The 11812-nt window shown below is 40.5% G+C and overlaps 2 protein-coding genes across 2 annotated transcripts; both read left to right on the top strand.

Annotated features, from left to right (window-relative positions):
• Positions 1-209: 209 nt before the first annotated feature.
• Positions 210-7325, top strand: TMBIM4 (transmembrane BAX inhibitor motif containing 4; the record flags this gene model as incomplete). The annotated part of the gene is made up of 7 exons (XM_079549857.1): positions 210-303; positions 1761-1869; positions 3089-3194; positions 4743-4776; positions 5567-5684; positions 6503-6548; positions 7119-7325. 7 exons carry the CDS (start codon positions 210-212, stop codon positions 7323-7325), a joined length of 714 nt encoding a protein of 237 aa, XP_079405983.1.
• A 1277-nt stretch (positions 7326-8602) lies between these two features.
• Positions 8603-10885, top strand: LLPH (LLP homolog, long-term synaptic facilitation factor; the record flags this gene model as incomplete). The annotated part of the gene is made up of 2 exons (XM_079546442.1): positions 8603-8783; positions 10722-10885. The coding sequence occupies 2 exons, from the start codon at positions 8603-8605 to the stop codon at positions 10883-10885; spliced, it is 345 nt and encodes a 114-aa protein (XP_079402568.1).
• Positions 10886-11812: the final 927 nt, after the last annotated feature.

Below are 11812 nucleotides of genomic sequence, written 5' to 3' on the forward strand. Positions count from 1 at the left end.
GGCCGTTCTGGAAGGGCTCGAGCGACGCGGCCCTCAGAGGGGCAGCCAACGGCACTAGCCCGCCGCAGCCGGGAGCGGTGGACACAGCGCCGCCCCGCAGCGGCCGCGGGCAGGCAGCTGCCGCCATCGAGGCGCTCGGCCGCTCGGCTGGGAGCCCTGCGGGGCGCTGCGGAGCCCGGAAGCGGAGCGAGTGCTGCGAAGCGGCGGCGATGGCGGCGGAGCAGCTGTACCCGCGGAGCTCTATCGAGGATGACTTCAACTACGGCAGCAACGTGGCCTCGGCCAGCGTCCACATCCGCATGGGTAGGGTTGGGGTGGGTGAGGGCCCCCGGATGCCTGCAGCCAGCGCTGCCGCCTCCTCCTCCTCCTCCTCCTCCTCCTCCTCCTCCTCCTCCCCTGGGTCCCCCCGTTGCTGTTAACCCCTGCTGGGCTGGGCCTTTTGAAGCCCAAATGAATTGCTTTTACGTGTATGGATGTTAACATCGGTGCCCGCGATGACAGTAGTTCATCCGTTGGGATTGGAGGGGTTTAATGTCTTCTGAGAGGTATCAGAACATTGTCCCTCGGCGTAAGCCCTTGGGTGCCTGAGCAGCTGTGGAATATTGCTTTGCTGCTAACGTGCACGTCTTATACGCCCTGCGTTGCAGGAGGTATCTTCATCTGTAATTCTGGCTGAAATCTGTTGTTGGATATACCTGAAAGCAAAACCAGCTGCATGCTGTGGATTTTTTAATCAGCCAGATTTTTTTATTAGCCATTCCTGTCAAACAGGAGATCTCTTTCCATAAAAAGCACAGTTTTCATTGGAAGCGAAAGCAAAAATATGAAGGAGCTACCACCATTAGCAAAGCTGCTGATGCATTTCGTAATGGGGAAAGGAAGGCTGTGCCGGCCAGCAGGCTGCTCCTGGGTTTGTTCTGCTGCAACAAAGTGGGATCCCCTCCCTCGTGCCTTACAAAGATCTTTAACTGCTCCATCTGGCAGGTTGAGCTGCCAAATTTAACTCAGTTTCTCTTAGCATGTGGTCTTACGCTTGTTTAAACTGTGTTATTAAAGACTGGCTGCTTCTCACTGGAAGCTTATTCTTCCTTGCAGAGTTTTTTACCTCCTGGATTTGATCTCCTTCCGTTCACAACAGGGCTATCTGTATGATATATTGTATCATAGAGTCCTGAACCACTCTCAGGAATTATGAAGCCTGTTAGCTTACTTGAGGAATTCCTTTTAGCAGCTTGTATCTGTAGAGATCCACCCACTACAATGCAAGTTGGAAATGATGATAAATGATATCTAATATAGCAGAAGGTTAATGAAATACATTTTTATTAAAAAAAAAAAAAAAAAAAGAAATTGCCTTGAAAAAAAATATATAGCTCTTTCTGTCTCCATACAACCGCCAAGGTAATTTTTCTTTATTTAGCTCCATTGGATACCAATAACTTGATATAAAATGCATACTTCTAGTAATTTTCTAGTGAGTTAGATGCACTTCTTGCCAAGAGTCTGAAATGAATTCCTCCTAAATGTTTATTTTGTCATCATTGCTTATTTAACAGTGAGCGAGAAAAATGTGTAATTTTGTTGGACTACTCTATCAGTGTCTTAAGCAAAAATGGCTTATTACCATTTTGATCTGTGCTGTTTCAGTGAATAAGGAGTTTCCAACGGTCCATTTCAAAGAAAAAAATTCTGTCTGATTTAGTATTGGGCTTTCGAGGTGCAACTGAAAACTGATTCAATTTTTATTTTCTTTATTCTAGCCTTTCTACGAAAAGTTTACAGCATTCTGTCTATTCAGGTTCTCTTGACCACAGTCACATCTGCAATTTTTCTGTACTCTACTGGAGTACAGGCATTTGTTCATGAAAGGTAAGCACCATAATGAAACAGCACTGTTCATTGCTGTGTTAAGTATAGCTTGTATAGTTGTTCTGGAGCACTTCTGTATTCCTAATCATGCACTGTGTTTTGATTCTGTAATAGAAACTTTGCAAGTGATTAGGAAATCATTTTAGGAAATCATTTTCAAATCACTGTTAAATTTATTATAATTACAGTCATTAAAGTATATTTTAATCAATACTTCACTAATAGTTTTTATTTAAATGTTTACAGTATGATTACCTACTTACAGTATCAGCTGCAGAACATCTGAATTATTGACATTTCTTGTTTGGAATGCTGTTGTTCCTGCGTGTCTGTTCCAGAGAGCTGGGTCATTTCATACTCTTCTGCCTCCTTCCCCATCTTCTCTTCGTTGTCCTTTTTTTTTTCCTGAAAATCAGTCTTCTCTAAATTCTGTGGGTTTGTTTCTCTTTGCCTCTCAGATTTCCCTGTGAAAAACAGTCTCTAAACCAAACTGCAGTGAACAGTAGGGAAGAAGAGCAAATGGGGAATGGAGGAGACCACTGAGTCCAGTTTTAGTTTTCTCCCGAGTGCACTTCCAAACTTTGCATTTATTTTCACTTCATAGCCCTTATATAAAAGGAGAATCAACCACTAGATGAGTTTCTGTATAAGCTATCCTGTTTGCAGTAGATATTATAAAAGCAGTTTTGTAATTACATCTGCTTTTTAAAAATTGTTCTGGTCATTTAGAACCACTGTGCTTTTGTGTTTGCTTTTAGTCTAATTTTTGCTTGGATGGCTTCTTGAATGATTTAATTATGGCAATGTTTACTGGGCAGTACTGATTTTCTTTGGTACAGTTAGTGCCCATGTTTGTTGCTTTCAGGTGCTTATGAAAAAGAAATTAAAACATAGCAGAATTCCCTCTGGATGTGACAAAATACTTTGTGTACTTTGAAAATAGTACTCAAGTTCAGATGGATTTTCTCTTCATATAGATGATGGGTTCTTGGGCAATTTACAGCATAAAAAAAGTGCCTTTACTTGTAGTTGTACCATTTACAACTGATTTTCTATGTTTATATGCTTTGGAACAGTTTTATTTTAAAATTCACTGTATTTTGAATCTACAGAGCAGTCTCCGTTTAGGTGGTCACTGAAGAGGTTGGTTTTATATAAACTGCTTTGTAGTCAAATGGGTATTTTAATTTTGATGACCTTTTCATATGGCACTTTACAGGCCTGCCTTGCTTTTGATATCTGTGTTTGGATGTTTGGCTATAAGCTTTGCACTGGCCCTCTACAGACACCAGCATCCTGTTAACTTATACCTGCTTTTTGGATTTGTAAGTATTGCTATAAATTCAGTTGTTAATAGTCTATAGAATATCTTCTTTCCGAGTGAACTTCTTGTATCAAGTAGCTGTTTTATTTTTCATGTATTCCTTGAAAACAACTCAGACCTTTATGAATATGTAGGGTATTTTGGTTTTGAGATTATATTAATAGGTTGTTCTTAGGTACAAGAAACCTGAATTAGAGGCTACCACTTTTTTTTTTCTTTTCAGGAACAGAGTTAGGGTTTGAAATCAGATGGACAAGATTTATTTTTGTCTATGTGTGTTCCTGTTTATATATCTGTATTTATCTTGCTACCCTCACTGTTCTGTTCCTATCGGTTTCTAAGACACTGCTCAGTAGTAAAGAAGAAAGCTTGCCTTATTTGCTTAGTGGGCAGCCTCCAGCAGAGGACCAGATAAGCCAGCTGTATGTGTTAATGCTTAATTCTTAACCAACACAAGCAAGTCAAACAAAGCTATCCTCAGATTTCAGTCTCCTGCCTGCAGATGTTAGGCGTAGGCTAACTGTTGCTCCTGAACATCTTGGACTGTGGAGCAAATCAGTCTGCTGAAAAGAAGTCACAGCAGCACCATCAGAATTTGATGCTTTAGAGGCTGCCTAAATTTTATCTGCATACAATGGGAAGATAGATTTTCTGTGTAAGTTTATAGGGGGATTAGTAATATCAGGTTTGTGTTCTTCCTGAAGTCTGATCTCTTTCCAGAGAGTAATTTTTTTAAAAATTATTGTTTTATTATTTAAAAAGAAAAAACAACTTTAAATGGTTGCAACTGTAAGAGGGAGTGCTGTAAGAGTTTCAGGAAATGTGGTGTGGCAGTTTGTGGCATGGCAGTTGAAGCACGACATTGTACAGGGACAGGAAGATTAAAAATTGCATGTGATAAATTGAGTGAAATGTGCTGTTGTTTCTGATCTCTTAGTTCATGCCACAGATACTTTCTCCTATTTTCTTGTAATGAAACTTAAACTGAAATTACCTTTTAGGAAAATTCAGAAGTCATGGCAGTCTTTGGTCCAGGCATCACTAATACGTTTGATTTTAAGTTAGCTTGATGAGTGAGGAGGGGAAGAACTTGACACTAAGCTGTGAAGTAAGATACTGAGAGTGTTTGATGGAAGTATTTTGAATATTGAAAAGTATACAGAAAGATGGCAACAGTTCATTTCTAATAGCAGTTCTGAGAAATCTTCAGGCCCCCTTGAACAGATTGTAAGGATTTGGTAAGAATGCTGTGTGCTCTGAATAGAAAACCTGTATGGCAGTTTTCCACAATTGTTGTCACGCGTTCATTTTCAGTTTATATTTCATTCTTGTTACATATCATAGCAACATCCAGAATAGTAAGACGATACAGTTGTCATTTCCTTGTTGAAAATGAAGCATGTTATCATGTATAGAAATTATCAGGAGATCTATGTTATACATATTGGGATTGTGTAGCAGAATAGATCTTAGTGTGTGTGAAGTCTCCATGCAAGTGGTGGTGGTGTTTTATTTTACTCATGTAATTTTTTGTTTTTACTTTTTGTAGACCCTCCTGGAAGCACTTACAGTTGCCATTACAGGTAAATGATAGCCATCCTGTTCTCTGATTCCTTAAATAAACTGGAAAAGGAATCCATTATATTATACTAATTGTCATGTGAGATTCCTCAGTGAGATATTAAGATGATTAAAAATTTTAAATGATGATGATATTAATCTAGTAAAAACCCGGGTATATCAGAATAGGAAATTTGGGTTCTGGCCCAGGACTGAAGCTGTATGAACTTGAATAAACTTCCATCCATTCTTTTGGAGTAACTAGCAGTGCTTCCCTATAAAGCATCTTTCAGCAGAGCTGACTTGCTAGTGGCAAAAATAAGAATATAATTTGTGGAAATGTACTTAAAAAAGGAAGGCAGGAAGAAAAAAGCTCCAACCACTTCTTAACTTTTCCCTCTTACTTCCTTGTCATAATGCTTAGGAGTTTTTTTGGAGGACTGTTTTGTAATTTGTTTGTTTGAATACAATGAAAAATTCAGCTAGCCTTTTACTTAAGATGTCACCCTGCAGTACACAAAATAATTTTTGTTACCCTTTCTTTTGTGAGTACAGAAGATCTGTTATCTTTATTTAAGAAGCTACAGCTATGCTATAAATGCCATAACTAGTGCAAGGGTCTGTGAATCATGTGGTCACCTGAAGCAGTAAACCAAGTTGAGGCATAATTTACACTTCCTGCTCGCAGAAATGCAAACAATCACAGGATGAAAAAAAATAATTCAGTAGTTTCTCAACTGCTGAGATAACTTAGCAAATGCAAATGCATAGGGTAGTGTTCTCTAAATGACAGTTTGCTTTTTTTGTTTATAGTGAGTTTCTATGACGTGTCCATCGTCTTGCAAGCCTTCATTCTTACGACCGCTGTATTTCTTGGGCTGACTGTGTATACCTTGCAGTCAAAGAGAGACTTCAGCAAATTTGGAGCAGGGTATGTTCTCTTAGCAATGAGATTTTTATTTTTTTATTAAGCATGGTTTTTTTTCCTTTTTAAAGCAAGCTTTGCAGATTTAGTAAAGAATACAGGTCAGTAGCTAACCTGTGAAAGAGAATGGTGAGGGTGTTAATCATCTTAATTTATTAGTTTTATTTGGCTCTGTTCTTTTGAATAATTTTTTTTTTAGTGTAGCACACTTACAATTATTATGATTCTTGTAACCATAATATTTACACTAGAAAACCAGATTAGCTGTATTTTTCACCAAGATAGAATGGAGCTGTTTCAAATTTAACAGTACATTTAGGAGATAATTTTCGAGAGCTCTATAAAACAGACTTCTACAGCTAATGCCAATGAACAGTTGGCATCTAAGAATTTTGGACATTTACCAAATATATTGTAAGGTTGGTTTTATGGGAGGAGAGTCATAGAATGGCACTTGAGTTGGAAGGGACCCAGTTCCAACTCCCTACAGTGGACAGGCTGCCCCCCACCAGCTCAGGCTGCTCAGGGCCCCATCCAGCCTGGCCTTGAGCACCTCCAGTGATGGGGCACCACAGCTCCTCTGGGCAGCCTGTGCCAGTGCCTCAACCACTCTCTAAGTGAAAAATTTCTCCCTAACATCTAATCTAAATCTCCCTGTTTTTTTAATTTTAAACCATCCCCCCCTTGTTCTGTCGCTACCTACCCATGTAAAAAGTTGATTTCCCTCTTACTTATAAGCTGCTTTTAATTACTAGAAGAGACTTTAAATAAAATTTAAAACAAAAGGTACTGTTATTGCTCACAGATATTATTTTTTTTTTCAGGCTCTTTGCTTGCTTGTGGATTTTAATCTTCTCATGTTTCTTGATGGTAAGACACCTTCTGATCAAAGTTAAAATATTATTTCACTTAAATCCTGTACTAACTTCTACTATAACTAAAATATTTTAAAAATATTTTCTTGTAAAAATTTCCCAGGTAAATCCATTGCTGTTTTATATTATGCTGGTAATCTTTTAACTATTCATTTCCAATTCATATTTGTGGTGGATGCTGGTCTCGCTGATATTAAAGTGGTGGTTGAGCTGATTGACAGTGTTGTCAGTTGAGATGCACTACTGCTCTGAGGAAGGGGGAAGGAGAATTGAGTCTTAATCAGATTATTTTTTTTAATTTGTCTTTTGTTGTTACTATTCTGGAGAACAGAGTTTGGTTTCTCTTAAGACACTTTTCACTTAGTTAAAGAGACTGTATGACTGGGAACTATATGACATAAGAATATTGTAATGTCATTTTACTACTCTATTTGTGTGTGTGCATAGCAGTGAAAGGACAGTATGTATCTACGTTTCAAGTGAGGCATATCTCAATGCACAATTTTGATATTAAGAAGAAAATGAAATTTACTTTCTTTTTTTTTCGTGCTTCGTTTGTCTTCAGCTGTTCTTTCATAGTGAAATAATGGAGCTGGTGTTTGCTGCTTCTGGAGCGCTTCTCTTCTGTGGATTTATTATTTATGACACTCACTTGCTGATGCACAAGTTATCCCCTGAAGAATACATACTGGCTGCAATCAACCTTTACCTGGACATCATCAATCTGTTCCTCAACCTGCTACGTTTACTGGAGGCATTTAATAAAAAGTAATAAACAGGGATGTGATTGAAGAACCTGAATAGTGTTGGCTTGGATGATCTACAAACTGTGTGCTCTCATCTTTTAGAGACTGAATCTTTATTTCTCTTTCATTACATGGGTACTCATCCCTCCTTTGAGGTGAGGGGGAAGCTCTCAGTCTAAGTTCTTCTCTAGAATATGTATTTTGTTTAGTTGATGTCGTGTATCCAATTAATTACACTCCATTTCTTATTTACTTCATTTGCACTTGATGTAATTCATGATTAAAATGTTTGCCAATTTCTGATTGCTCCAGAGCATGCTCGGAAAGTCTCTGACTGTAATTCAGTAGCTGCTGGAAATATTTCCTCTGTGATTGGCAGAGTAAGCAGCATAAAGGCAGACGGAAGTGATGCTTGTGCAGTGTTTTACTAAGTTAAAATTTCTTCTGGTCTTGGTTTGGTAAAATGGAATGCTGTCTGTGAAAGGGAGGTTCTGCTCTCAACATTGAGCCCTTAGGTGAGCTGGGAGATTATGAGGTCGCTTCATGGGAATGTTCTGCATTCATTAAGGATGATTTATTGCCTATCTTTCAGTGTTTTGGAAAATCATTTGAAGATGGATTCTTGTGTATGCTAAGGTTAATGGTCTCTCAATAAAAAAAATTAGAAAATCTTCTGTCAATTCTTTCAGCCGAGCATGGATGGAAGATGTAATTCCCACTGCTGGGCCACTTCTTGCAGCTGGGGTGAGGCAGTGGCACGTGGGTGCCATGCAGAGCTGCTGGAATCCTGGAGCAGCTGGCAGCGTAACAGCTTTGAAGTCTTTTCTTACTTCTTGCTCAGTGTCGAAGCATTGGAATCCCCTGAGGTGCTGGCAGAAAGATTCCCAGACGCCTAAGAAGCATTCTATTTCCTACCAGCAGCAAGGACAGCGGGTGCTTTCCATGCTGGCACTTTGCTTAGAATATTGCTAAGTATAGCTATAACGGGCGAGCGGGATGATTTTTCTGTCTTACAGATTAAGAAATGTGTAGAAGTAGCCCAAATAAAATCCCGACTATTCTGCTTGCGCCCGTGGGTTTCTCGCTGCCACCGCACTCGCAGACTTACGGTAGAACCCGCGAGGAGGTGGGACTTCCGCATCACGTGACTCTCCTCAGCGCCTGCGCAGACGGCGAGAGCAGCGCCGCGAGGGGCAGAGCGTGGTGCTGGTGCGGGGCTGAGGCGAGCCGGGGGCCTTGGGGCTTTAGCGGCGTTCTCGCGGCGTCAGCCTTACCGCTCCCCGCTTCTTTCCTCCTTCAGGACATGGCCAAAAGCCTGAGGAGCAAATGGAAGAGGAAGATGCGGGCGGAGAAGAGGAAGAAGAACGCTCCCAAGGAGCTGGAGAGACTGAAGAGCATCCTGCGGACTGGCGCGGACGTCGTCATGGAGGAGGTCAAGGAGGTGGCGACCGTGCTGCCCGCCGAGGAGGTCCTGGAGAAGCAGGGTGAGTCGAACAGCCAGGTGCCGCCGGCCCCCGGTTGCCCACAGCCCGCCCTCGGAGCTCCGGCCGGCCCGCTTCCCCGCCCCTGCCCGCCTTCCTCGTGGCGTGAGCCGCCTGCGCCTCGGCTCCGCGGCTGGAATCAGTAACAGGAAGCGGGAACGAAGATTTTTGCATGTTGGGAAGTGGTCAGGCATCTTAACGAAGTCGCAATCCAAACTAAACCGTACCCCCTTTTCCTGACAGCCTACGTGGCGCTAACTGCGTGTTGCCGTGGACGCAGCGAGGATCTGAAATACTGCCAGTAGTGACTGTCAGCCACACAGGCAGTTCTGTCGGCTTAGGAAAGACAGAGGAGGGTTATACGTTTGAGTAGCAGAACCTATAAGCCATCTTAAAGTTGGAAATAGAGGCTATGTAAAAAATACACATATTCAGAGATAGTGTCCAAGGACTTCTTTTAAAGTCAGCCTATTGATGTGTGAAATTAGGAATTACTTGTATGACAGCAAAGTCAAACCAAATTGTAAACAAGCTATTTTGTAGCTTTATTGCTGTGGTTGTTACTTTTTTTTGGAAAGTTTGGATATCAGGTAGCTCTGGTTTATTTCTTGACTTACATGCAGCAGATTTTTACAAGACGTTACTTGTGTACTGCTTGGTACTATGGGTGTTTTCTTTTTCCTGTTGTAACTAGAGGAAAAAACAAACCCACAGAAACACCAAGGTTGGAAAAGACCTACAGTATCATCCAGTCCGACCATCCACCAATCACTAAACCATGTCCCTCAACACAAAATCCAAACGTTCCTTGAACACCTCCAGGGTCAGTGACTCCACCACCTCCCTGGGCAGCCCATTCCAGTGCCTGACCACTCTTTCAGAGAAGTAGTAATAAAAAAAAAGTGATGCTATATCTCTGCACTGCCAAGCAATAGCAGTTTATGTGAGCAGTAGCAGTTCTCATTGCCTGTTTCTGCATTCTCCAGATCTGTGGAAACTTTTCTCCCCTCCATACTTTAGCTGTTGCTCACAACATCTGGATCTTTGGTCTGGGACAGACCAGCTATGACACTTGGAAAACCATGCTGTTATGAAGACTTTGTGTTTCTTTGATGTCTTGAGAAGTCTTTGGGACTGGGCCCTTTTTGTGTGCCCACCTTTGCAGACAGTAGCCCCCTGTGCTGGTTTTCTGCAGGCTACATGTATTCCTATCCCAGCTTTAGGGCACCTAAACACACCTCTGTGGTGCAGATCCCTGTAGACTGCCAGCATTCTTCAACTACTGAAGCAGTATGTTGGCCTTTTCCTCGTGAACTTTATTTTCCAACATTAAACAAACACAACATTAAAAAAATCTTCTTCCACTCAGTTAAGCTTCTGATAAAACTTTTAGAGTTGTATGTGGAAAACTTGGAGCCAAGTTTGAAAGTAAATAGTATAGGGCTGTTCAAATCTGTACTTAACAAGATGTTCCCCTTGTAGCCTGGTTGTTTCACCAAGACAGCCACCTCTTTATCTGTCTTTATCACTCAATTTAATTATAGAACTTTCTTGGATCTCAAGCATTATACTTCAAAGCGTTTAATTGTACTTATGTTGTAGTAAGCCACTGGTTTCCTCTAAGCTTGTAGCTTATGGTGGAGACCACAGGCAATGTTTTTAGATGCAATATTAGAACATAAGGCAGACTGTAAAATAAGTTTGCTTTGCCCAGCTGTGGGCCTATAGGAGAAATTCTTCATATTTACTATCAGCCGTTGAAGTTCCTGGGTTGCAGTCATATTGGTTTGCAAAGGGCTTTCAATGTATGAAGCCTTCTGCTCTTCCTGTACAAATACTGTTGTTTATGGAGATCTCACCATGTTTGTGAATCTTGGAAGAAAATAGCTTCCGTGAAGCTTTTCATGCGTTTTACTGACTATAAATGCCTTTCTTTTTCAGATGACTGCAAAATGGACATAGATAATAAAAGAAATAAAAAAACTCTCCTAGACCAACATGGACAGTACCCAATATGGATGAATTCCAGGCAGAGAAAGAAGCTTAAGGCACAGCGCTTAAAAGGAAAGAAAAAATCAAAGTTAGCCAAAGGCCTAGCCTGGTAGATTCAAATTTTGTGAGGTTGTGAATATTTTACTTTTCAAAATAAATATTCTGTACCAGCTACGTATATTTTTGTGCTTGACCACAGTGTATGATTTATTGTGTTAAGTAAACCTTTGAAGAGATTGCTTGGCCAGCAAGTGATGAAAGCAGTAGCAAGTCGCTATCTGCCAAACTTAACAAACAAACAGCTGAAAAGCAAGCTGAGTGCCTTTGAATGGACGGAATGCTCATCAATTTTCTTTGGGGGAGGGAGCATGGAGAGGGGGCTGTTCATGTTTTATTTTGTGGATGCTGCATAAGTGATCCTGTACTTTGTCAGTGTATCTCTTCTATAGTAAATTTTACCAAAGGAGTCAGTAAATTCAGTGCATTTTTTAAATTCTTCTGTACAATGACTCGTCTTGCTAATCTGTGTTGTCTTTAACATCTGGTAATTAATGAAAATGAGCACATAACATGTAATTTAAGGGATTACACACTGAAATCAACACCCCAGCTTCATGAGATTTTCTGTTAGTAAAACTCAAAAGATGTCAACATGACCAAAGAGAAAGCTGTTGAAATGAAATTCTTCACTACCTCATTCACCTGACTGTAGGAACAGCATAATGGTTCTTCAAAACTACATTTGGTTCTTTTAATCTGAGCATATGCAGATGTACAGATTGAGGAAAAAGTTTTATTTAAGATGTTACCCAAGTTCCTTTTGAAGCAAATGTGAATTTACTTTTCTGTATGTATTGCCAATAGCTTTATATTTCTTTTAAAATGGCACTAATTTATCATGCTTTACAGTGTGGGCATAGGAGACATGATAGTGTAGCCGATGCCACTTATGTGTGAGTGGCTACAGCTGGTTGCGTGTCACTTGGCAACAACATGAAGAGAGATCAAAGAATTAGTTACCAGAAAACCTATTTTTGAAA

Source organism: Tetrao urogallus (genome assembly GCF_951394365.1).
Source record: "Tetrao urogallus genome assembly, chromosome: 1".
Lineage (NCBI taxonomy): Eukaryota > Metazoa > Chordata > Aves > Galliformes > Phasianidae > Tetrao > Tetrao urogallus.